This window comes from Coturnix japonica, chromosome 13 (genome assembly GCF_054131305.1).
Source record: "Coturnix japonica strain WE chromosome 13, WE-NBRP24, whole genome shotgun sequence".
NCBI classification, from domain to species: domain Eukaryota; kingdom Metazoa; phylum Chordata; class Aves; order Galliformes; family Phasianidae; genus Coturnix; species Coturnix japonica.
This window is the reverse complement of record NC_140675.1, coordinates 9,124,128-9,150,440: the sequence shown is the minus strand read 5'-3', so window position 1 is coordinate 9,150,440 and position 26,313 is coordinate 9,124,128. Positions and strand designations below refer to the sequence as shown.

General features: G+C 42.3%; 2 protein-coding genes across 7 annotated transcripts in view; one reads left to right on the top strand and one right to left on the bottom strand.

Moving 5' to 3' along the window:
• Positions 1–13,880, bottom strand: part of TRRAP (transformation/transcription domain associated protein) — a 73,087-nt gene extending 59,207 nt beyond the window's left edge. For 4 of the 5 annotated variants that reach the window (XM_015876799.3, XM_015876801.3, XM_015876800.3 and 1 more), the window contains exons 1-18: positions 13,544–13,880; positions 12,470–12,620; positions 11,772–11,821; positions 10,651–10,761; positions 10,032–10,136; positions 9,275–9,358; positions 8,678–8,734; positions 7,932–8,057; positions 7,576–7,653; positions 7,275–7,363; positions 6,328–6,424; positions 5,856–5,994; positions 5,017–5,095; positions 4,292–4,526; positions 3,632–3,959; positions 3,390–3,487; positions 2,473–2,667; positions 1,372–1,563 (exon numbers count right to left, since the gene is read on the bottom strand). In XM_015876799.3, coding sequence (XP_015732285.1) covers positions 1,372–1,563; positions 2,473–2,667; positions 3,390–3,487; positions 3,632–3,959; positions 4,292–4,526; positions 5,017–5,095; positions 5,856–5,994; positions 6,328–6,424; positions 7,275–7,363; positions 7,576–7,653; positions 7,932–8,057; positions 8,678–8,734; positions 9,275–9,358; positions 10,032–10,136; positions 10,651–10,761; positions 11,772–11,821; positions 12,470–12,569 — 2,163 coding nt within the window. In that variant the 5' untranslated portion in view covers positions 12,570–12,620; positions 13,544–13,880. Of the gene's footprint in view, positions 1–1,371; positions 1,596–2,472; positions 2,668–3,389; positions 3,488–3,631; positions 3,960–4,291; positions 4,527–5,016; positions 5,096–5,855; positions 5,995–6,327; positions 6,425–7,274; positions 7,364–7,575; positions 7,654–7,931; positions 8,058–8,677; positions 8,735–9,274; positions 9,359–10,031; positions 10,137–10,650; positions 10,762–11,771; positions 11,822–12,469; positions 12,621–13,543 lie in introns of those variants that run through there. The other variant, XM_085514616.1, reaches the window with a different exon arrangement.
• Positions 13,881–13,918: 38 nt separating this feature from the next.
• TMEM130 (transmembrane protein 130) lies at positions 13,919–22,433 on the top strand. Of its 2 annotated transcripts, none has more exons than XM_015876803.3 (8): positions 13,919–14,557; positions 15,475–15,765; positions 16,159–16,327; positions 16,957–17,126; positions 17,741–17,825; positions 19,894–20,096; positions 21,049–21,161; positions 21,910–22,433. In XM_015876803.3, the coding sequence occupies exons 1-8, from the start codon at positions 14,473–14,475 to the stop codon at positions 22,084–22,086; spliced, it is 1,293 nt and encodes a 430-aa protein (XP_015732289.2). In that variant the 5' UTR covers positions 13,919–14,472; the 3' UTR covers positions 22,087–22,433. The 2 variants fall into 2 exon arrangements, with proteins under 2 accessions (XP_015732289.2, XP_015732290.2); XM_015876804.3 differs by having other exon boundaries at positions 21,006–21,161.
• The last annotated feature ends 3,880 nt before the right edge of the window (positions 22,434–26,313 follow it).

Here is a 26,313-nt window from a genome sequence, read left to right as displayed (position 1 = left end):
AACATAACACAATGAAACACATTTGCTCCACCAGAGCACAGCAGCGTCATAATGACAACAGAAGATATTTCACCGCATTAGTTTAATTCAGATTTAGTTTCATCATTAATTCTTATTTTTTGGTGAATGCAGTGGTATTACGTTAAAAACTAACTTTTACAAAGGAAAGAAGCAGTTCCTGAACCAAAAGAGTAAGGCTGAACGGCCTCATGGAGGAGAGGACTTCAACAGTGCCCAGAAATCATTAACAACAGTTGATAAATGCAAGGAACCTCCCACAACAGGTACAAACAGTGACATAGTTCTGGATTTTATTCACGTCTAAAAGCACTCCACATTGTTACGCAAATGCTGCGGAGAGCCTTCATCATTCAATTTAATTGTCTACCCAAGGCTCACAGCATCAATCCTGCTGAAACAAAAATGTATCAGAAGAAGGGAACTGTGAAGGCATTAAATGACATCCCCCAAATGGGACCTCCAGCTTATAAAATCCAAATGACCTTGACTCTGATGGCAAAAGAATTTAACCAAAATTATATGAATATTGCCTCACTCTCCTTAGGAACATTGCTTCATATTAATCTCTTAAAGAATCAGGAAAAATAGTCATCGCTACTCTGTTCCGCCCTGAAAATACTGAACTAAACCATCAATAACAAAACATTAAGCAAAGGAGTAATTTTTATATGGTTACCTCTATCTGGAACTGCATTTATTTTAAGGTAGGGAAAGGGGAAGTGAGATAAATCTTGAGAGAAGCAGCAGTGCTCTACCAATGTTTTAAAGCACTTCTGTTATATTGGTAGCTGTTTCTCATAGTTATGAGAAAGCTTTGAGCTCAGAACTCATTATTTCTGAACTTATTAAAATTAATGATTACGTTCAACATAAAACAAGTTTCTTTGAACAGTAAGTATTATCTTGTTGACAGAAAAACAGAGTTCATCAATGCAGACTTTGCAACATCTCAAAACTGTATTTTTAACTCCATGTCACCAGACATGATGAGAATTAAACCAGATCCACAACCACACAGAAGTGACAGCCTAAGCAAAATCCTCACGTTAAAAAGGCAACAACCAAAAAAAAGCACGAGATTCATAACTGTCCTGACCAGTCAGACCCCATGCAGTCCCAGCCATTTAGATTCAGAATTAGCACATCACTAAGGTGTCAAATACTCACAGAAACTGCCTCTTATAATCAAGGCAGTAACGGATTGCTGTTTGAACAATGGTGCTAATAGTGGTTCAAACATGAAAAGACTATCAAATGATACAGAGAATAAAACTAAGCTTCTTCAAACAACTGAAGAATACATTAAGAGTAAAATCAGATTACATTTTTTTAAATCCAAATGACCTTTACCTTCAGCATTTGTTCATTTTCAGCAGCAAACAACGAAACGGAGCCAAAGACCAACTTGAACAGCTTGAGATACAGATTGGAAAGTTCCACGTTCGAGCCCATTTCTGGCAGTCGGTCCAGAAGATACTCTACCAAAATCGTTGCAAAGAGGGCAGAGGTAGTAGGATTTGCCAAGAAGGAGTTGGCAACTATCTATAAAGGAAACCAGAAGGGAATTAATGCTGCTGCAATGAAAAGAACAGAGGGATTAATAGACTACCAATTTAGAAAAAAACAACTACGACCAGTTTCTGCTTCTCCACCCCATCTTCACTGAAGTGCACACAGTTCATATTATCCTCAAAGGAAAAGAACCACGCACATAATTTAAGACTGATATTTAAACTTTAGATGCACACTATAGGAATTGCGTTCTGCTAAGCAGAATCACAGAATTATCAAGGTTGGAAAAGACCTAGAAGATCATCCAGTCCAACCATCACCAATACTTCCCAGTTAAATCATATCCCCCAGCACAACATCCAAACGTTTCTTGAACACCTCCATGGTTGGTGACTCCACCACCTCCCTGGGCAGTGCATTCCAATGCCTGACTACCCTTTCCGAGAAGTAATACTTCCTAATGTTCAGCCTGAATCTTCCCTGCCGCAGCTTGGAACCATTCCCTCTAGTTCTATCACTGTCTACATGAGAGAAAAGGCCAACCCCCAGCTCACTACAACCTCCCTTCAGGAAGTTATAGAGAGTAATAAGGTCTCCCCTGAGCCTCCTCTTCTCCAGGCTGAACAATCCTAGCTCACTCAGCCAGAGAAGATCAGAACACTAACACAACAACCTCACAAAACAGGAATTCCACAATGTTTAATGTTTCTCATGAAGAAAAGTACCAGCCTGAGGTGCTCGTGTTTGCATTTCATCACTTAACCTGGAAAGTTTTTCAAAACCCATCTTTGCACTGTCTTTTCATAGAACGATTCATGCTAATTTCAACATCATGTGCTTAATAATTCCTCTTCAGCCTTAGATACTATAAGGCATGAGGCATTTTCTACAGGCTGGTTATTATCAATTAGAGAAGAAAAACAACAACAAACATAATACCTGCAGAGCATAGTTTTTTGAGATTCTTTCCACCATATAAGGAACAGTAGTTTGAAAGATCTCTTTAAAAGTTAAAGGGTTCATCATTGTGAATACACCAGCAAAATGCTCCAGAACTTCCTTTTCTTCTTTCATTCTGACTGTCTGACAGTTGGCTACTCGAACATACGTCTGTCCATTTCCTGCTATTTGAACCTATGGCAATTGAGGAATAAATAAATAAATTAATACTAACATATATGTGTATGTGTAGATAGATAGATAGATAGATAGATAGACAGACAGACAGACAGACATCTCAATCTATCAGTTACTGAACTGGAGCAACTTGTCCTTGCTATTCCTAAAGAAAGATTTGAATAAAACTGATTTTATGCAAGATTCACAAGCAATTCCCATACAACTAGAAATCACAAAAGCCAACAGTGACAATAAATATCTTAAAATGGAATGTGAAGATCACAGGCTTCAAAAACACAGAGTCAGGAGTACAAAAAATACAACAGGAAACATCATGCTGTATTTGTAAAGCTACTTAATTCTGTATCACGTACATTTACATTTCAGCAATACCTTGTGTAACTTCAAAAGATAAACATGTGACAATTGAATGCTTCAACTGGTAACTAAACTTAAAGAAATCTCTCAAGAGAAGAAATTTAATTCCTCCACATAAATGACAAAGATTTGTAGTCTGACCTGCCAGCCTAAAGAGACCATAATAACTGTTAGGAAAATAATGTGCTTCTTGCAAGCGGTAAGTACTCTGAAATTCAAACAATTTCCCTCTAGAGACTGCCCTGAAATGAAAAGCTTCATGAAAATATACAAGTGCAACCTGTATTTTAGCTGACCTATTAGGAGATCTAACACAGAAACTGCATAAAATAAACATGGTGTGAGGTCAGGGTGCATACCTGATAAATATCCAGAGCTTGCATTGCATATTTTACCAGTTTTATATAGATTTGAGTCTCTTTAGGTTGCAATTGCTTATTGGGAATGAACTGTGCTTCTGAAAGGAGAAAAATACAACAACAGGTACATATTAAAACTACTATTTGTTTGGGGTTTTTTGGCTAGAGTATGTAATTGAGTATGTAATAGAGTAATTTAGAATTAAAAATGTCAAGAGTAACTAAACATTATGCAGCTTTACCACCAGGAGCTTTGCATGACGTTATGCCCCACGTGATTGTCTTCACACCACAGACCAAAGTTTTCACTAAGCTTCGGCAGTCTGTAACCTGAAAAGTCTGTTTATCTTCTTTTTCTTTCTCCCCCTGCTTTTCAAACACAGGTACAGGCGCAGGGGCCACTGGAGTGGCTGGAGCAGGAGATGGAACAGGAACAGGCGCTGCATTTGCTGCTGTTGGCACTCCAGGCAATGCAGCCTCGGCCGCTCCGAGCTCAGACTGTGGTTTGCACTTCTTAAAAATCCCTGAAAGCTGGTATCGTGCAATGGTGTGAAACTTCAGAACAAACACCTGCGGGGACAGGGAAGAAAGGAAACAGAAGAGCAGAGTGGAGAGGGGAAGAAAAAAAAGAAAGTAAGTTCCCACCTTAAAATTTAAGATTATTCTACATTTCATAACCCTAATCCTTCAATTGAACATACTTAGATCAATAAGGCTTAAAACCATATTTCTGGAACGGCTCAAATAACTGCAAACATATTCAAGTGTACCACAAGGTGTTAACATGCTGTTTTGGTATATTCTCATTTCTGAAGGACGGAGTAAAAGGTGACTGATAATATACTACAAAACATTAATTAGGCTATTCAACTTATTATAAAAATTTTTAAACATGTCAATACCTCCAACATTCTCATGAGAATATCTCTACCATTCCCATTTTCCTGTTCACTTTTAGACCGGATACAGTCAACCAAATTTAGCAGGAGCTTGCAGGACATTGTCTGGATACTGCTAGGCAGCGACTCATCATCAATATTCTTGGCAAATAACTGGACAGCAAGTGAGAGATCGTTGAGAGGTAAATGCTGCCGGACGTGATGCACCAGGTCTGCCAGTGTACTGTATGCAAGGGGCCTGTCGGTAAAAAACAAGAAACAAAGAAAACACACTGAGGACAATTATAACAGTTGCTAATTGGACTTAACCAATAATCACCACCTGATCTATTTCCAAGATTCTGAATTAAAATTTTCTATTTTTATGTGGAAACACATTGCTTTGAGGCTTTTTCAATTACACAAAAAAATTATAATCTGTATAACTTCACCGAAGAAGCATTAATTCATTCCACAACACTAATATTAGAACTACTTGGATCTTTATTCACCCACTGCTGAACATCCCCACACACGACATCATCTCCATAACAATTCAGCTGTTTCAAACCGCACTGGAAGCTGTGCTGGTAAGCTTTTTCACAATTAATCCTCAGTTACTCATGACTTCATGAAAATGAGCCCTATAAAGTCTTAAAATTCTATACAGACAGTTAAATATTAGCAAACCCTGAAAGAAAGCAGCCATGGCAGGCACTCACAAAGACATTCCAACCTTTCTGCCATACCTCAGTGTCTCTCGAGCGGTATATCCAGAGCCAATTAATATAGATTCATCAAACAGTTTGTCCATGCATGGAATAAATTCTGTAATTCAAAAAAAAGAAAGAAAATGAAAGCTAAATAAATACTTAGATTGTTAAGCACTAAGCAACTCATTGCACATATTGAAACCAAAGACAGAAAGTTTACTCTTGAAACATGAAAGCTCTCAGTCAAACTCTTATAACTCTCCTGGCACTTGCCCCTTGAGTAACTTTACAGAACAGTCAAAGCAACACTATGGATGGATATAATGAGAACAGCTACAGCTGGAAAAAGCGGTTCCATTAATTTCAACTTCACAGAACTTTTTAGAAGCAACTAATGAGTTACTGCCCAGGAAAACGCTGTTTGGTGTGTCATCTATCATGCAAGCTCTATCCCAAAATGTGAGAAAGAATACATGGAATTTGGGATTCAAGGAAATAAGAAGAGCTATCAGTAACAAATTCAAATGAAAAAGCAAGGTCAAATAAGCTTTTTTTTTTTTCTTTCTAAATATAGAATTCAAAAAGACTGAATTGATTAGTTCACTCCATCCAAAGGGCAGATGATGGCAATGACAGGAAGTGTTGAGTGATCCCACCTTCAAATAACACAAAGGAAAATGCAGTAATAAATAAAACCTCAAATAAAGAGAGGCACCCAAAAAGAACAGAACTGAAAGCTAAGTTCACCCCCTTTCCAAAGTAGCGAGAAGTGTGTAATAGTCCAAACCAAATCGTACACAAATGTACCTACTAGATACACAGAAATAGCTGAAACCTTATCAATGTATAGATACACTGTAGAAAACCATACGTACGGCTCCTCAAGTCTGTTGTTAAAATGTGCTTAGCAGCAATCAGAAGCTCCTTCCGGAGGTGTGCTGTTTCTGCTGGACAATTGGAAAGCAATTGCAACATTCCTTTCACCATTTGCTGAGAATATTTAGCCACTAATTCCTATAAAAAATAAACGAAAAAACAAATTATTATTATACTCTGCTTTAAAACTCTGTTTTTGAATCTCCAATAGAAGATTGTACTAAAATTCAGTGACTTCTCTTTAGGAAGTCTGCTTGTGAAAATAAAACACAGTAGCCATTCTATACATGCTTTTATTTCGTGTTCACATCAGAACACTTTTGAAAGCATAACTGAGTACAGCCCTACAGATGTGGTCAGGTTTGCTACTCAATTGCTCTTCTCTCCAGCAGTCATACAAGTAGCTTTCCCACCTTAGAGTAACGAGAGATCTGCTGCATTTAATAGTAAGGTAACAAAAATGCAACCTACCTGATAAATTCTGATGATGTAAGCCAAAAAAGACAATGTTTTAATTTGAGCAGCGATAAAATCAGCATACAGTTCTTTGTTATAAAGTTTATGTTGCCTGAAAACAAAATTGAACAGTGGTTATTCTTCTCCCCCTCTTCAATACCTTTGGTCAGAACATTCATGGCAGTATCAAATTACATTATCTTAAACAGAGGTTCTTGCTGCATAAGAAAATAAATTCATTACAGGAGAGCCCATTTAGCCAACATTTTATGCTTTAAATAGAAATGTGCAACTCTGAAGCAAGCATGCAATTTTCAACCCCCATCAGAAAACTAAGCTAATACATTCACCAAACAGCTGCCTCTCTTCCCTTAGCTGGGGCCATTTTTCTCCAAGCAATATTCCTTCCCAAAGGCTTGCACATCTCCCAAGTTCCAAAGACTTATGCAGATCATCCGAGCAGACAGGGAAAGACAGAGGTAGAAATCCTGCTGCACTGCACAGCACCAATTGCTGCTTCTTAGAAACATCTCCCTGAAGCAGGTAAAACAGTGCCCACATCTGCAAGACCACATGGCTCCATGCAAGCTAGACTTGGAAAAGCAAAACTGTAACAATGGTGGCTTCCTAAAGAGAAACAGCTCCGAAGTCCCAGCTGTGTGGTCTCCATCACATTCTATCTGTGGTAAAATCAATTTCAGATGGAGTCAGAAACTCCATTTTTTTAAAAATGCCTATCAAATAATAAACTGGGGGGCAGCTCATAACCATGAATCTTCTTAGTGACACATAATGGAAATACTCAAATTTGCCAATTACTTCAAGTATTTTGAGATTAAAAGCACTAAGACTAGAAGCAAAACTCACAGGATACAAGAGAAAAAAATATTTCAAATAACCTTGAATAGCAGGTTAAAAAGTTCATTTCATAGATCATCAAAATAGTACTGAATTACTTTTACCTGGCTTGAGCAGAAACCTGAATTATAATAGTGTTCATAATCAAGGGCACAAATTCAGCTACCACATTATGAATGTTCAGTTTGTAGAGCTTAAAGAAAAAAAACAAACAGTATAATTAGAGAAACAAGAGAAACATGCAACTCATTCTTACATTCAACATATTTGACAGCTAATGAAAGAAAATGAAAAAATCTTGCAAGATTATTATTCCACCATATTTTAATCTCAAAAATTGGTTACATTTTGTCATCAGAAGTTACACCAGAAGAGTTTAGGTGCAAAATACAACACTATACTAACCTGATACATAAGAACAACAATAATAGGTAGCTCGGCCAAGACCTTCAGGGATAAAGATCCTCTGGGTATTATAGAATGCTGAAAAGAGAATACACGTTTTGTGAACAGTCTGTTGATTTTTAAAAGCACATGAAATACATTTTTAAAGAAATATTACAAAAACATTGAAGGGGCTCAGAGCCACTTGGTATCACATTAAATAAAACGTTACAGTTGTATAGCAAATACATGACAAGTTCCAATCCTCTTCTACAAATATAGGCTGATACGCAAAACAAACAAAAAGAGCCTACAGAATTCATTTGCCCTCAAATTTGTGTATATCACAATACCCAAATCTCAGTTAGAAAACTTACTGTTCTTGTTTCACTGTCTTCTCTCTCTGGGTTCACCTTCACTACAATTGTTGTGATCATGCCAACCATCTCAGGAGGTGGAACAGTGTTCTCAGGAATCACCTGAGGATTCTCAAAATACCGACCCTACAAGTAGAGGAAGAGCAGAACAAAAATATAACAATGCTAGTTACAGTCATAAGGCAATTCTTCCACATAATTTTTCCCCACAACTCATTGTAGATATTCTTTTCTCCACTGCACAGGGCCTTTACACTATAGAAGGTACTGTGACTGCATGTGCCATAACTCTTCATTCCCACTACAGCAGGAAGCAGAAGACAAAAACACTGAAGTAGGCAGTCAGCTGTATCTGACAGGAAGAACAGGCACCGGCCTCCAGAGATCAAGCAAGTTGAAGAGCTCTACTGGGAGAGAAGTCATTTCAGCCCTTTCCTCAAAAAAAAAAAAAAAAAAAAAAACACCACAATACGGAGATCACTGCAGCCAACAGAATAGTATCACATTAACCAAATGCACCTTGGTTTTCTCACAGTGTTAATATCGTTCTACAAACACAAGATTTTCTAAATCAAAGTCTATATTTCTCTATTTAATGGAGTATTTTTGTTAAATATTTTTCTTAAAACTATATCTCTAACTGAATCACTAGATGTAAAACCAATGACTCATTTAGAGGCAAAATTACGGCAGAGAAATCAGTTTCCTGACTATTTCAAGGGTTATTTTGGAAACAAAAAACTCACCACAACTTTAGGAAGTTCCTTGTAAATCTGCTTCACAAAGTCCAAAAAATGATGAATCTAGGGAAGAAAAAGGTGCTTCACCACACAGACAAAAACTTCCAATTTTACAGCATCTGTATTAGCAGCACAACTACACACAACCTTCAGCCACCAGGAGAGTTCACTTTTCATGACATCTAAAAGGGATACTGAAGTGTTCTCCAAGTCTATTCTGTTCCACTAACATTAACTTGAATTGACTTGGAATAATTTAACTATAACCTCAACGTTTTCTCGATATGGTATAAATAGGAATAACGACTATAAAACAATTAAGTCTCCCATTTTAACATAGTACCCATAAGCTAAACACCTGAAGTGAAGACTCTGACAGTTTGTTTTGTTGTTTTTTTACCCTCTCCGTGGTGCTGGGCTGTTAGCACTATGCAATCCTCTGCTACAAATTACTTTAGGGAGGTTTTTTGCTGCTGGCTGACATATGGTTACTAGAGGTCAACAAACAGAAAATGACAGGAGACATAATAAAAACCAAACCATACAGTTCTGAAAAGATCATGGGAGTAAACTCCATGCTACGTAATAAGACTGATCACTTACTTCTTGAGTGATTGCTGGTCTGAACTGTTTGTGCAATTCGATTATTATTCTTAAGCATATCAGTACATTTTCTTCATTCTCTGTCTAATAAAAAAAAAAACAACAGGATTTTCAGCAAGTCTACCATTGCATTCTTCAACTTCAAAACCCCATGAAAGTACAGTTATCTCAGCATTCCATTACTGCAGATCTGCATTAGCAAGATGCCTTCCATTTGATCTAACTCTACGTTGTAACCTCTGGGGAAGGCTGAAAGTGAATTCAATTCATCCCTTCTGGAACAAAAACCAGAAGTTACAATCTCTGTACACCATCAGACCTGACCACACACCCCACAGGCAAAAACACAGTGGGGCCATTTGCACATCAAGACCTTTCCAAATATAACATGTTATTTTTGGTAGGCTTCAAGTAACAATGTTTTCAATGCCAAATAAAAAGCAGAACTACATCTCCAGAATAAAGCATTTGTGTCTATATAAACTAAGCAAGAAAATGCTTATAAGCATAACGTTGTCTGAAGTAAGCGATAAAGAACAGCTCCCTGCCAAATTAAAAGCCAAGTAAGGGAGTAAAAAGCATGAAAAAAATCCTACAAACAGTAAGTAATTACACTGATAAAGTCTAAGCAGAATGCTGTTCTACTCTTGCTCCAGAAGCAATTCTGGAGATGAAGAAAAACTTTCTGCAAATCTGTAAGTTTTAAAAGAAATATATACACACACACACACACACACACATAGGCAAAGATAAGTACCTCTAGAAATCTAAACATCACAGACAGGATGTTCTTGGTATGAAGACGAAGGTGTTCGTTTGTTGGTATTCTGTGAATAATCTCAAGCACTAATTTCCGGAGTTGCTGTTTAAATTAATAAATAAGTAAATAAGTAAATCGCTCCTGGGTTTTTTAGCAGAGCACAAAAACAACAGTTTGTTGATGTGTGTTTTCAACTTCCATACTTCAGCACGTTTACAATAAAAAAGCCATTTCTCCTTGCACAGACATACACTTCGATACAAACACAAAATGTTTCCTATTTTAAACAGCTGAATAACCCAAATGTAACAATACCTGATAAAAATGAGGTCCTTAAACAAGTCAGGTAAACCTTCAACAACATAGATTCTCAACCATTGCCTTTTGTTACAAGTGGTAACAACTTATCAGTGAGAAAACCAAGTCCAATGCATCTAGTTTCTCCCTCACTGCTCTTAGAAGCATAATTGCAAAGTTTAAAAGCAACATATTCAGAAACTGGACTTTTTCAGCTTCACTCCAAACAAGAGACCTATTGTCAAGAACAAAGTACGGAAGTCAGGTCACTGGGCTGACCAAGTGCATCACTGAACAAGAGATGCTGTGCACAGCTTACCTGAGCTGGCTTCTCCTGCAGAAACTGAACTTCTCCGTCCTGCAGGAAGGTGAGGAACCTCGGGATGATGTGTTCAAGGAATGTAGAATATTGAGGGGATGATGTCACGTTCTAATCAAAAAGGAAACAAAGCCATGAAGACGTGTTAACACACTGCCACAGATTGCATTGAGTTACATTCAAAGCTTCTAGAAAATATTTTCAGTGATTTTTAATAGACACAGTATTTAAGCATTTGCTGAAATATTGCAGAGTTAGCATCTTCGAAACAAACACACACCAAACCCCATGAGGATATCTTCAGATAGTCACTTATTGTAATAGTTCTGCTCAGCCTGTGCACACACTACTGCAGGATGGTCACAGGCAACTTAGTCCCTTATACACACTAAGCAAGGATTAAGCCTTTTAGCTTTTTACATGTAAATATTACAGCTGTAATAGCTCTAATTGCATTTCACTGCATTAACCTAAAAAAAACCCAACACTTTGCTGGTCAGGAGATTCCACTGATAGCTCATCAACAACTGAAATCTGCACAGCACTGCACTTCCAGCACCTTGAATAAAGCCTATTTAAGAATATCTGATGACATCAAAGAGCACTAGAATGGGTATTTTTGTGCCCACACCACAGACTAAGCAAGACCACTTCAAACAAAGCAGATATGGACAAAAGCTATTACAGCAACAGCTTATTTATTTATCACAACACAACTAAAAGCACAGACACAGAGAGAACTACAGCTATTCTAAGATCTTATTTATTTCACAAAAGAACAAGTTCTTTTATATATAAAACAATGCTTAAAATACAGAGATTTTGGATCACTCAACTAAATAGAAAAAAAAAGTGTATGATGTCACCTGTATTTAAATGCTTACTGAATAATGACTATATATATACTGAATAATGACAGAATAAAAGAGCTCTCAAGCTCAAAGATGAACTCGTCAAACATCTGGGTAGTTGCTAAACGCAGCAGCAACATAACTGATTTATAGTAGAAATCACAACTCACAACATACACAATCTTTTAACTGCATGATATCAGACATCAAACTGACAGACACGAAGCACCAGAAACACTGTCATCCTGGACAGCTCTTTTTATTAATTACCTCAAAATTCTCACTGACTTCTTGCATCATTTTCAGTTTGGTTTCATCAGCTGAAAATGGAGATTCAAACAAAAAATAAATGAATACAAAGCTAAATCACGAAAGCAAGTTACCAGGCTGAGTGATGAAAGAAGCAATCAGATCTTATCAGTTTAGCTGTCACCGCCAAACTATAAGGCACACAGTTCTCACAAACATCCCTGTCATACAACCAGACACACACACACCTCACTCTCTCTTTGGCTCAAGGAAACATTATTCATCACTTTGCTTCTTCAAAAATCAATATTTCAGCAAAATTTAAGCTGAATTGAGCACACATGTGTCAACTTTCTGAACAATATTCATATGTTGGTGAAACAAACCACAAGTGAACATGATCCTATGACTCTATTAGCAATCAGTTCTGATAGCACAAGGAATGTTTTCAAACTAGAAGCTGGGAAGTCTAGATCAAATGTAAGGAAAATGTTTTTTACAATGAGGACAGTGAGGCAGTGGCACAAGGTGCACAGAGCAGTGGCCATGCCCTGTCCCTGAAGATATCCAAGCTCAGAGGATAGATCTGAGCACTGATGGAGCACTGGATGCCCCTGCTCAGTGCAGAGGAGTTAAACTAGATGAGCTTTAAGGGTCCCCTCCAATTCAAAAGTGATCCTGTGACTCAACTTACAGTGCAAAAGAAAACTGTATCTTACGTGTATTGACATCTGTAAGAGCAGCCACAAACTGAAGGTACTTTTTCATCAGAGTGGTTTGGTCCACCACTGTGGGCCCTTGTGCTGAAACAAATGCCATCTTGGAGGAGGGAGGATCAGCTTTCACTACATAAAATCAAGATCGACACGCCTACAAAATACATGTATGTGTGTTAGTTTACATATATGTTTAATCGCAGTCATCACATTACCTAAACCCATTCATCTGACATACTGAAGAGGACACATCTCACTCCTAGAGTAACAGGGGGACCTCTGCAGGCCCACATGAACAGTGTCTGGTGTGTACAGCACCCAGGAGCACAGGTACATACTTCCAAACAGCCAAGGCAGCCCAGCTCTTCCCATCTGCCCTCTTTGCATCTACCTGAAGCCTCACCTGGAGCACTGCACCCAGGCCTGGGGCCACAACTCGGGGGGGGGATGCAGAGCTGTTGGTGTGGGCACAGAGATGCTCAGAGAGCAGGAGCACCTCTCTGCAGCAACAGGCTGAGGGAGCCAGGGGTGTACAGCCAGGAAAAGGCTGCAGGGAGACCCAAGAGCAGCCTTCCAGTACTTAAAGGGAGCATATAAACAGGAGGGAAACTGACTTTTTGCACAGATAGGTAGTGACAGGATAAGGGAAAACAGTTTTAGACTAAAAGAAAAGAGATCCAGATTATATGCTGGGGAGACTTTTATTGAAGAGATTGGTGAAGTGCTGGCAACGCTGTGCAGAGCTATGCTGCCCCATCCCTGGAGGTGCCAAGGGCACACACGGGCAGCTGGAGCTGCTGCATGATTTGGGTGCTGTCAGCCCTGCCCACAGCAAAGAGATGGAACTGGGTGATCTCTGAGGCCCCCCCCAACTCAACCATTCTGGGGTCCCAAGATCCATGTCAGCATCTGCAACTTCCGCGTCCCCTCTGTAGCACTGGGCTCAAAGCCGCCCCAACGCCGCACCCTCCGACCCGCCCGCATCCCACCCCAGCGACCCGCAGCCAGAGCGGCCCTCAGACACCGCTCGATCCTCATCCTCCCGCCCCAGCCCCGCCGCGACTCACGGCCTCTTACCTCCACCGCCCGCTGCTCCCCGCTGCCGCGCGGCCATCACGCCGCCCCCATCCCCGCCGAGCGGCCCTGCCGACACGGGCACAGAATGAACGGCCGCTCCGGCGCTCCCCGCGGCCCCGCGGCCTCCGAGCGCGGTGCGGCCGGAGCGCGGCCCTTCCTCCTCCCGCTCCGCCCCGCGGGCGGCTTCACTCCGGGCCCCGCCGCTTCGCCCCGGCCCTCCCCGCCGCCGGGCCCGGCCCGCCGCCCCGCGCCGCTCGCCCCGCGGCCCCCGGCTCCCTCCTTTGTTGCTGCCGGAGCCCGGCGGCAGCGCATGGGCGCAACGGAAGCGCCTCAGCTCAGTTCCGGCCGCCTCCTCCCGCCGCCCGCCTCGCGGGCACCCCCGGGCGGAGCGCCGGCACAGTGCGCGGGGCCGCCCGGGATGGCGCCGTACCGCGCTGTGCGGCCCCGCCGGGACCGGGCCTCTCCGCGGAGCGTCCGTCCCAGCGCTGCGGCCGGGGGAGCCACAGCCGATGAGTTCCCCGCCGGCAGGTGCGGGGCACAGCTGGACGGAGCCCGTCGGACCGCCCCGTGTTATCTGCCCGTGGGCTCCTGCAGCGCACGCTGCGCTCCTCGAGGGCTTGAGGTGCAGGAGAACGGTGTGCCCGCACCGCGCAGAGCTGGGCTCTGGTCAGACGGAGCCCTGCGGGTCGCGGAGCTGCGGCGGGCAGGGCTGACAAACGCAGGATCAGTGAGCCCAGGGCTGTTTACGTCTGGGCTCTACCCGCCCGTGGCCTCGCAGCAGCCGCGGGCAGCGCAGCCCCGCGGGACCTTCCCCCTGGGGGCGGTTGGGCGCTGACGAGGGGGAGCGGCCCCGGGGGCGGACGGACGGAGCCGCAGTACGGCGGGCGGCCTTGAGGGCATCGCCCGGAGCGGAGCGGTGAGCGCCCGTCATGCTGCGGCTGAGCTGCGCGCTGCTGCCCGCACTGCTGATACTGATGCTGATGCTGCTGCTCGGCCGCGCCGCCACGGCACCGGGTAACGGGTAACGGGGGGACGGGGCCGCGTTCCCGGAAGATGGAGCGTAGGGCTGCGGGGACAGAGGGGTGGGATGGGGTGTCACCTCGGGGAGGGTCGGGGAGGTAAAAGGGACCGCGGAGCGCTGCTGTGCTCGTGGGGGAGGCGCTGATGTGCGGCGACCTTGGTGGGCAAAGCCCGGCGATAGCCTCCAAGGAGAGCTGCGATAGAGCTGCAGTAGATAACCGAGAGGCGGCTGGTTTTTTCCCCAAGTTTCTCTGAGAAGAAGCTGAGATCGTCCTGAACCTTCTAGAGAGATGGAACTTCTCAGCGCTTGGTTTCATTAAATCACAGTTTCCTCCATGAAGCCCAAAAGCTGAACGAACTCAGAGCTGTTCCTATAAAAGGGCAACAGATGAGTTCTAGTTTGGGCCATTCTCTGAAAACTGTTTTTCACCATTCATTTACATCCAGATTTGCTCAGCACCTGCAACCCTGGGAACAGCGTGAGGACACTAGCATGGATGCTTTGGGCTCCTCTCCCATCCCAGCCAGAGGGCTGCAGGAAAGGCAGTGCAGGGATGAGCTGGTCCCTCTGCTCCCTCCTGTCCCTGTGAGCAATCTGTTAAGCTGCTGGAAGAGTGAGCAACCCCACAGCTGCCCCGTGCTCTGCCCAGTATTGCCCATGTGCTCTCCCATGACAGAACAGCTGGGCAGAAAGCTGTTCAGGGTAGCGAACTCCCAGATCCACTTCCCAGCTCTGTCTCACTTCAGAACTTGCAGTGTATGTCGTGTTTTGTTTTGATTTAGCAGATCATTTCATCATGAAATAGCCTAGGTTGGAAGGTACCTTATAGCCCACAGCTGGCTGGGTAATGTGCACTTATTTACAACAAGATTTCTCTTTTTTTTTTTTGTCCTGCTTCTGGAATCCACAGAGGAGTATGGGCTAGAAATCACCAACAATGGTCCCATCACAACAGGAGCTCAAGCTACTGTTCACGCCACTCTGAGGGTGAAGAACAACAGCGCTGTATCAAACTTGTATCACTTCAACTGGATTTATGCTCCTCTGATCCTGATAGCGAAATCCGAGCAGCGGTTTGACTCTGTCATTAATGTGACTGGTGAATTTCCTGGGACTTTTCCCGTATCTGTCTGGGTGACTCACAGAAACTGCTGGTTATGTCGGCCGGTTGCAAGGAATGTCACCATGCTTCAGATCACAGGTAAAGCAGAACTGCTGCTGCCTTTCCTTACATTAGAAAATTAAAGCCAGGTGTAAATATGGCTTCCACCACCAGAGTTGGATCTGTGTAGGCCTTCATTGCAGGTGGTTTTAGCCAGCGCTGTTCCAGCTGTGCTGTGCTGTAGTCTACCTATCTCAGTTGGTCCAGGATTTTTTCTCTCAGTCCTATTAGAAGCTTCATCTCGTCCCACTGTATAACCTTCCGTAGGCCAAGTAATCTCATCACTGAGTAATAGATACAAAATACACCTTAGTGTTTGGACTGGGGCACACAAAGACCTGTGCTGTATATTTTAAGTCATGTATTGGCACACACAGTATTCTATGGAAGTGATAAATGCTGTCGTTCTTCGTCTACCTTAATTTTCTGCAGAATTTGTCACAGGGAATCTGACCATTGCACAGATAGAAGATAGCAGATTTAGCAAGCACGGTTCTAGCTCTTCTATGGGTGCTGTGACACGGATTTCTTTCTGTCTTCATGATCCAAGTGATTACTTCAAGTCAGCTTCATTTGTCTACAACTGGGATTTTGGAGATGGGTAGGTGTGGTTACTTTGTACTCTTTAATGAATATTCAAGGTGCTTCTCATTCAGCTGCTCATCTAGAGAGAAATCCTGATTAATGCATGAGATGGTGCACTCGCCTTTGTCCATAGGTATGACCCTGCAGCAGGGAGGATGAAAGATGTCCAGCTATTTGTCTTCTCTTGAGTACAAATTTATGTCTAGCACAAACAAGCATACACAAATAGAAAAATAAGGTTTTGGTTTTGAATACTACATCTTCCTTTCTTTTAAAACAAAATCTTTTATTTTTTCCTTTTCAGTACTTCAGTTAGCTATAGTCCACTGTTATAATCATAGTTTTTACCTTTTATTGTCTATTCCTACCCCATTTTATAAAGTGCCTTAGTACTATCCTTGATTTCATTTACTAAAAATGCATAAATACAGTGTAAGTCTGATATTGACTAGAGCTTTATTGGTTTTACACAAACAAAGTGCAACAGACGTTAATCCTTATTGATAAGGACATAAAGGAGAATTAGAATCGTGGCTACCACTGGCTATAAAGAAAATACAATAACCCTTAGTCCTTTTTCAGTGCTAAATCAGAAATAAGGAAGTACTTGATAAAAAGCAGTTTTGATTTTCATGTTGCACGCAGAGTTTATCAGATTACCAAGGAGCCCTTTGTCTACTGTAACTACTCCACCATGGGGAATCGCACAGTGCATCTCAAAGTCGTAGCAGAATGGGAGCAAATTGGAAGCATCATACACGAAACAGAAACTGTGCAGAAAACTGGTGATTTTACCACTGCTCTGGAGCTGCTGGGTAACTATAAAACATTTTGCATGCTCGAAATAAGATGTTATATGTATGTAGCAATACAATCTAGACGATAGGTTTTTAAGGTGATAACACAACGTGGGCACTGATTCAAGTGGATGAATTGGTCAGTATTTTTCAGTGAAGAGTTTGCATTCTACAATGGACTTTGTACCATTCTGCTTCACAAAAAATCTAGAATCTTCTGTTGCTGTTTCATTCATTAGCAGTTTCACTGTCTTTTGTAACAGCCTCAAATATACTCAAAACTTCAAATCATTTGTTTCTCATACTTATGGAGGATCTGTTTGCTTAATTTATGGTGAATATCCCTAAAAAAATACATCTGTTAAAACGAGTGTTATAAAAGTTCCATTGATTTGGAAACACACATAATAATGCGCTTCAGTGATTATTGAAGTAACTGATTATATTCTAAAAAGAAATCACAAAGCATTCAGGAAACTTATAACAACTCTACTGGTAGGTTTCTTTTTGGGGTATGAGGGAGCTGTTGTTTGTATGAGCGAAGCAGCTAACATCTACATGGGCTAAGAGATGAAATATGTACTGGGAAACCAGGTTGTGTTCATGTGATATGCTTGCTTTCTTCCTCTCAGATGCTGTTAAAAGCATTAACGTAGTGGGCTCCAGAGAAACTCACGTAATGGAAAACTTGAGTCTATCACTTCATATCAATGGCACGTAAGTAGCAAACACTACTGCTTTCCCCAAAACACTTTGTCTAAGCTTTTTTCTGCTCCGTTTCCTTAAAAGTCACTTGCACCCCACAGAACTGTTTGTTGAAGTTTTCTTTGAAGAGAATAGTGTTGAACATTGCTTTTTCTTGACTTAAAAGACCATGAACTGTAATAGTCTGACAGAGCCCACATCTGTACAGAAAAGTAGGATGTTAAGATGTTAATCTCCTCAACAAATCCTCATATAGAAAGCAAAGGTTACCTTTATCTCTTTGTAAATGGAATATTACAGGAGAACTTGCCAGAGAAAGATAGCGGAAACAATGATGTTTTAAAACTCTCTTTTGAATTTTTATCCTTGACCAATTTCCTCATAATTAAATTAAACTGTATTCAGAGTGCTGTTGAATAGCAGCAGCCCTTGACTGGCACATGGGAGAGGTGAGTTTCTGAAATCAGTATGATAAAGTAAAGGTTGCCATAAGATGAATAAGAGAGGGGCACCACACAGTGAGAGAAGGGCAGTTTACTTTGTTTTGTTTTTAAAGTCATCGTTGCAAGGAAAAGTCCAGAGAAAAATGAAGTTGTTGAAGAGAGATGAGTCAAGGAAAGAGAGGAAAAGGGAAATGTCACTGTGCAGTGTGATGAGCTGGGAGAAATCCAGCTTTGGTAACTAATCATTTACCATTGTAGGAATGTAGGAGACTCAGGAGCACCTTGATCTGACCACAAGCTCTCTCAAGTTAAAGTATTTAGAACACGTGAGAGTTTCCCATATAGCAGAAGCATTTTAACTGATGTTTGAAGCACTCAGGAAAGTGCTTTCACCATAAAATCTCCATGATCATGGAGGGTCATTTATCCCCCAGAAAAGTAACTCTTCTGTGCTCTGCTACAGGGAGCGGATTTGTCTAATGGTGGATTTCCAAAACCAAACCAAAAACGAGCAGGGCTGCTGGTAGGGATGTAGGACAGAGGGAGAAGCACCCAGTGCAGTCATGTATCAAAGACATGAGTGGTACAGATACACAGGGCAGCACAGTTTGCATTCAGCAAAGGGACTGCACTTTGACAGACTGGAAATTGCAGGTGGCATGCAAGTAAATATGAATGGTTTAAAAAAAATTACAGGCTACAAGGCTTGTCTCTTAAGATGGCCAATCAATGCTTGCCAGAGCTATCCAATAGCAGCAGGGCTGGGACTGCTGTGACAGCAATTTGTGACAAAATCAACAACAAAGGCTTGAGAGATGTGTTATGAAACACATAAGCATGCTGCTTTCTTACCAGAGTCTACCCTGAGCAGATAAGGAACAAAATACCAGTAAGACAGTGTAAAGAAAAGCTCTGTCATCAGAATCAAAGTCCATAGTGTGTATGGGGAGTTCAAGCAGAATCAGTTGGAGCAAGGATCTTACAGTGTAAATAAATAGCATCAGCTAAATGCAGTGAGAACGCACGCAGACATTATGTGGATTGCTCCTAGAGAGCTTGACAGCATCTAAAAAGCTTTTTGTTATTGTAAGGGAATACCAAGATCCTTGCAAGTCATTTAACTACCCTAACTGTTAGCCCATTGTGCAGAGGTCACTTACATTCTTTTCTTTCTTTCTTTTGTTGGTTTGTTGTTTTTTTTTTTTTGGTTAAATCAGAAGTCTCGGATGTACTTCAGTAGCACAGACAGTGATCTCCACTGTGAAAAGAACAAAGAAAACCAACCTATACTCCCCTAAAAGAGGGGAGAAAGGATTGCTTTTATCTCTGTTAGAGCAGGACATAGGCTTGCAATGCACAATGGCCTGCCTATGACCCACACAGGTATTTAGCTTTCAGTTGAAAGGACCGCTGTTATAAAAGCATAAGAAAGACCCTTTTTTTTTTTTTTTCAATGAACAAACACTATGAACTGAGCAAGTGTGCTGTTAATTATTTCTCTGTTTGTAGTTAGGTTAACCTTATTATTTTCTAAGTTGTTATACAGTTTTATCCCAGTGATTTATCACATCTTAGCTGAACATTTTGGAGCTTTTAACGTGTTGTCGTGGTTTGTTTGTTTTTAAATTTCATTTCAGCCCACCACTAGCATTATGCTGGCTTATAAAGTCTGAGTGCATCCCACTAGAAGGCGAAAAGTGCCATCTGGTGGTGATAACCGGCTCCTGCTACAACCTCAGCCATACCTTCAGTGATGCCGGGCAGTACTGCCTCAGCGTCCGAGTGCAGAATGGCGTGACGATGCTGCAGACCTACCATGAAATAAAAGTATGGCCAACAGGTGAGCTGCAGGGCACAGATTCACGATTGTCCGAGAATCTGACAGTCTCAAGCATGTCGTGGGCATTATGCATTAATTCGCAGCTCATGGGGTTTCTGGAAGCATAAAGGGAAGCCTATACTGTGCTTTCTATAATTGCTCTGAGCTTTTTGTATCCTGCTGAACCCATAGTCTCAAGAGTGTTTTGAAGCTAATGTGTTCCCCAGGAAGATTTAAATTACATATTTTTCAGTTTAAATAGTCTCCCTCTCTTGTAGTTAGAGAGGATAAGTATAAAAGCATAAGTGGCTGTAGCACTCCCTGAATTCTTTTTAGTATTTATTAAGGGTAGTTTTCTCTACATCTCCATTTCATTACATATTTCTGTTCCCCCAGCCAGCAATCCCTGCAGACCACCCCCTGCCTGCTGCCCTCATGGGGCTCTGATTAATCTGAGAAAGGGGTCAGGTAGCCAAATGAAGAGGACCTGGCTAGGAGTCAGCTAGATTGTGGTAACAGAACAGTTACAAGAACAGTTACAGAACTTCCCATGTGGGCCAGCACTTCTGTACATGCAGGTCTGCTCGCTGCAGGAGGCAGTAGTGTACACTCAGGGCACAGAGGTAGAATCCTCTCTGCTGAGGGCTACCAGCTGTTGAGAAGAAGATGCTGATCAAGATTTCTCCCTACCCACTGAGGTCATGACAGAGGTACAGACACCCTTGGAAGTTAGGGCTAACATGTAACTCACAGGGGCTTTTTTTAGCCCATTTAAGCTGACCCTTGCAATCCTGTATTCCTACTTCTGTGATTTCAGAAAGACCTGAAGTAATCTGGGTTGAATCTGTTCCCTGATGCATACACATCCTTTGTTGTAAAAATGTGAAAAGTTCTCCTAAAACATCTTTTTCTTCTGTTACTTCTTCTCAGTGTATTGTATCACTCCTGGAATGTCCCTTGTGCTCTTTCCCAGGGATCCAGCCAGCCTTCTTTGTCCTGCTGTGCATCGCCCTGGTTTCAGTGACAGTAGGACTGGTGCTTTACATGACCTTTCGAAGTAGCACACAACAGAAAGACCTTGTGGAGGTATTACTTTGAGCTGGGACAGTAATTAGATAGCTTACAGCTATGTCTCTTCTTTCATCCTCAGGCAAACAGAGTGGGAGGGAGCACTTCTCTGGTATCTGTTTGAGCTGTCAAAGAGTTTAAGCAACAGGCATGCTTCTGGCTTGTGGAGAAATAAAAATGCAATTCGAGTTCCCAGAGCTAGCATGGCTAGTTAGTTAAAATTCCTAAACATGAGCTTGAATCGAAGTATGCCTTCCAGAGGTTGTGCCTAGAATGGTTACATTGAAGAAAGCAGAGGGATGGTGAGAAGGGATATGGAACAGTAAAAAAGGATAGTTATATTAGCTAAAGTGACACTAACTTGTCAACCAAGCTTAGTATGTGACCCTCATCTCTGCTGGTGCCATGCCATCTCCTTTCTGTAGCTTCTTACACTTTTGTATTTATAACGGTCATGATATCCCAAATCAAAGAAGCTTTCTTGGCCCTTTGGAAAGTACCTAATACATGTAATACATGTCACAGTACATATGAATGGACCTGGGACCTCTAGGAGGGCTGCTGCGATCCATGTGTCCAGCTGGTATGAATCAGTCACCAACTTTGTTGACTGATTCAATCGGTGACTGATTCAATCTATCTATTGATTTCTGATAGAAACTGGTTGAGGACCAGGTGCCATTTCTAACCCAGAGTATTCTTGCTGTTTTCACTTGAACTGGTATGCCTGGAATTGAAAACAATCTCATTAATGTTCCTTTTCCAGGTAGCTGACTTTGACTTTTCTCCGCTGTCCGATAAAAGCCTGTCTTCTCATTCAGAGTCAGGCTGTGGCCAAGTATGTTGCAGATCATGTTTTCTTCGATCATCTCAAGAAGCTGCCAGGGAGAGTCATGAATTTCTACTTTCTTTTTACAAGCCAGTCAAAATGTACACGGTGTGAAGAACACAGCTGCACTTTGGTTACACTAACTCCAACTTTAACTTTCTCACATGTGATGAGTTACAAGCCCAGTGCTGCACGGTTTCTTTTTGCCAATGCTATGAGGTAAACCACTTTGCTAAGTCCAGCACTTGAGTGTCTCATTATGTAATCTGAAAAAGAAGGAGCCTGAAACACAGCAAAATTTTGTATTTTTAAATTATATGGATGTATACATTTACAGCTGTGAAAGCAGCATTTTATTCGTATGAAGGATTATTTTATGCAGTTTGCTAAACTCACTACCTCTTGTAATTTCTCTTTGCCTTCTGCTATGTGTTTCAAAAAAAGAAAGTACTTAAAACAAACACACTTCTCTTTCTTTCTTATGCTGTAAAAATACTACTGGAAATGCAAGGCGCCTATAAGGGAACCAACTTGTCCTGCTTGGGAAAGGCTTTAGCCTTCAGTGCTTCCAGTGAACCAGACTACGTAATTATGTTGTCTTTTTTCCTCCACCTTAGAAGACCTCTTTGTTAAGTTAATTAAGAGCTGCTTTGAGACTGCAGTAGATGCTGAGCTGCTCATGGAGAGGTAGCTCTACTCACAGGAGTCCGGTGGGATGGCAGCACCCACTGTGGAAGACTCTACACCTCCAGCAGTCTGAGACCACTTCAGTCTAAATAAGTTGCATTTTTTCCATAACATTCCTTCTCCTTTTCTTATGTTACCACCCAGCTGGTCACCAAAACTTCCACATCAACAAAGCAGTAACTTGCAGCTCAAAGTGCTCAGCAAAACACACTCAGTCCATAGTCAGTGTTCAAGGCTGTATAAACCCCTTGCTCATTGCAGACTGTCTTCTGTGATCAGCTTCCTGCTCAGCCATGTTTTTCTTCCTGCTATGAAGTACTTCAGAGCACTCTGGAGGTTTTTACCCTGAACTGTCTTTGGGCCCATTTCTTTTCTTAAACACAGTGCTGACATTTTTACCACCTCTGACTTGGGCTTGGGGTTTTTCACCTGTCATAATTTATCCAATGCACTGAATGAGAGGTACTTGCCTGACTGGGAGGGATTTACCATCAGGTTTCACAGTTCTTATTTCACACATCCAACTTCCACATTTCCTTTGGGAAACCCAGCATCTCAGTTCCTCTGTGAATGGAATTACATAACCTCAGAGGGGCTTTGCTAATTGATACGCACAAAATGGATTAGGATCACCTAAAGTAACAACTGATCCACTAAATCCAAGTTTTTGTCTAAAAGTCCTCCAAGGCCAAACAGATTTTGGCTTTGGTTTTGGTTTTATAAAGAGAAGCTATGTTTGTAAAGTAAGCGAGCCTGCTGGTTAGGACCAGTGGCCTTTGTCTTCCTTCTCCATGCCCCAGTGTCAAATTCTTATTTTCAGTCATATTCAGTCACTGTTTAAAATGTGCCTCTCCTTAGACTAGCAAAGAAGCTATTGTTCTCAGCAGCCTTGGTTTTATTGCTTATTCCTGAGATACCAGCAACCTGAGCCGCTGCCAAAGGTTCACAACTTGTTCCGGGATATCAGAGTGTTCTATAGATGCCTACATGGTCCTTGGGCACTGGAAATGCAAACCAATGTGAAAATCATAAGGCAGAGTGACAGCAGCCCTGCACTGACTGCACTGTGGCTCTCTGGAGCCAGAAGTTCAGTCTAGCCTTATTTTTTTAAGAAGACTGTGGCAGAAGTGTGACCATTTCTGGGATAATACACCTGAAAGCAACACCTTGACATGCTAATGAGTATGTGAAGTTAGTCTTCTCCATGCTGCTGTCCTAGGAAAGGCAGTAACTACAAGAGAGCAATGACTATCAGTTGTAGATACCTCAAACAGAGAGAATTTTGGACAGAGAATGAGGATACCCAGCGAGCAAGACACACATTCTGCCCTAATTTCCATTAATACCTAATTTATTCCTAAGGCCTCACGTGGTGTTAGGTCACACATGTCACTTCTTTGGTTGGGGTCTCTGTGCTCTTCCCCAACACATCTGACCTATTACCCTGGCACCAAGCCTGACTAAGGTGGATATCACCCACAGACCAGAAAAAAATGAGGGTCATGGACTTAGTGATGTGGCCAATAAAGGCTGGGCCTAGGGAAATTCCCAGGTCCCTGCTGAGCAAAACAGAGCAAACATCCTTCCAAAGAACATTGGTTCTTCCTTCACTGCTAGAATGGCTGAAGGACATGACAGTGAAGGGATTCAGGAGGGTGGGAAAGATGGAGGGCAGCAGCACACCAGGCCAAGGCTGTCACAAAGTAGAAGCTGTTATTCAAGAGCAGGAGGAAAAGAATAGAGGTCAGAAAGATGGACATCTCTTGCAAAAAAAGTGGAGAAAGTGCACTTCAAAGGGCACGTCAAGAAGGAAATTAACCAAGAAAATTTAAAGAACTTGAACAAATTGAGGTATAAGGGTAAGAAATACTCTCAGGAATATGTTCCTGAATCTAATATGAAACTGCTTCCTGCACAAAGGGCTGATCTGTGGGCTCAATAAAAGCCTCTGAAATTGAAGACGAGGTAATTGAGCAGTTCCGGATACAGCAAGGAGATCAGTGGAACGGAGCAGGGATGGGCGGGAGGATCGGTTTGTTAACCTCAGAAATCAATGACCTGGAAAAAGGAACGTTCAGCAAAACCATGAAACTCACTGACACAAAACCAGAGTCCGGTGAGCACAAAGGCAGAGCGATCACACCGCTGTGATAAGTGAGGGTGGGAGCAGTTAAAAAGTTTATGCAACTGAGAATTGTTTTCCAGGAAATGCATCTGACGACAAAAATGGTTCTGGAGAGTTACGGTGTGAATATGTGCAGTGAAAACAACAGAACATACCAATAGCCCTGCAGCACACAGGCACAAATTAACCCTTAACTTAGCAGCAGTGCAGAAGGCTGCATCCCAGCAGGTCAGAGCCAGAATCCAGCCCTCTCCCTGAAAGGGGATTATGCAGCCCAAGCTGTGACACCTGGAATTCATGAGACTTCTGTAGTGTTTGCTGGATGCCGTAGGAATGTCGATTATTGCCATTGAAAGGGTAAGGTGAAGAAATTCATATTTAAATGCTCAGCATTATTATTCAATGATCAGCCAACACTTCACCTTGATTTCGGAGAGCCAGCACCAGTTTCCGTGGAAACTGAAGTGTTATCTTGCAGCTGTCACAGAAGCGTTCGGTCCTTCAGAGCTGGGCTCTGACAGCTCACTGAGCACTACAGATGTGGGATTTTACATCGAAGACACCAATGTGGGAACACAGAAGCTCCAGAAACTTCTTCCTGAGCTGAGTGCGCTCGTTGCCGGCACACACACCTCCCACAACAGCGCACATAAGCAGAGCAGTCACAACGTACAGGGTTTTGCACAACAACTGGCAACAACTCCACAAGCAAGTGACAGCAGAGCACTGCTAGAAGGCTTCTCTGGCCTCAGGAATACCCCAGACTGAACAGAACAGTTTCTAATGCATTTGCTCGGAAGTGCTGCTGTCACCACGTACAGAAGGCAAAAGGGGGCTGTGCAGCAGCACGGAGCTTGCCCTAGAGCGCTGCTGAGGCAGGTGCAGCTGTCTGCATAAAATCCAGGACTAAAACACGCCAGAAGGGAGCTCTGCTCTCACAGAATACGCAGTGTGGGTGCACCGTGCAGCAGGGGGCTCCCTGCATACAGCAATGCCATCGTGCTGTGCTCTGCCAGCTGGGATTGCTGGGAGCTCCTCACTGTGATATGTGAGCTGAATGCACAGCTAGTCAGTACAAAACCTACATCTCGCCTTACAAACCCCACGGGTTTGGTTGCCACCCCGAGCAGCTCACACAGGTGATGCTTGTCAGCCACTGACCTGCGTGGGGGACCTGCAGCCATCACCAGGGCAGCTCTTGGAGCAGCACGAAGCACACTTCAGCCCCACAGCTCTGCCATTCCATGCCTCCTGTAACACTATAATTACAACACCGGCAATCAAAGTGTCTTTTCAGCTACAGTTTGAGTACAAAATGAGAACAGACAGCAACAAAACCTCTCTTATTGGATCAACAGTGTGTACTTCTCTGCAAAATGGAATTACACAGCTTTTTAATTCTCCGTTCAGTTTCCTGTCCTTCATCTATTCTTCTTTCATTATATGCAAATTGTTCATTGTAATACTTTGAATTAAATCAAAGAGGGGAAAAAAACGATCTAAAAAATCCAAATGCCTCAGCTTAACTA

Coding starts and splice junctions, on each gene's coding strand:
- TMEM130 (XM_015876803.3), top strand. CDS start 14,473: ATGCTGCGGCTGAGCTGCGCGCTGCTGCCCGCACTGCTGATACTGATG. Junction 16,328..16,956: donor AACTGGGATTTTGGAGATGG/GTAGGTGTGGTT, acceptor TGTTGCACGCAG/AGTTTATCAGATTACCAAGG. Junction 17,127..17,740: donor CACTGCTCTGGAGCTGCTGG/GTAACTATAAAA, acceptor TCTTCCTCTCAG/ATGCTGTTAAAAGCATTAAC.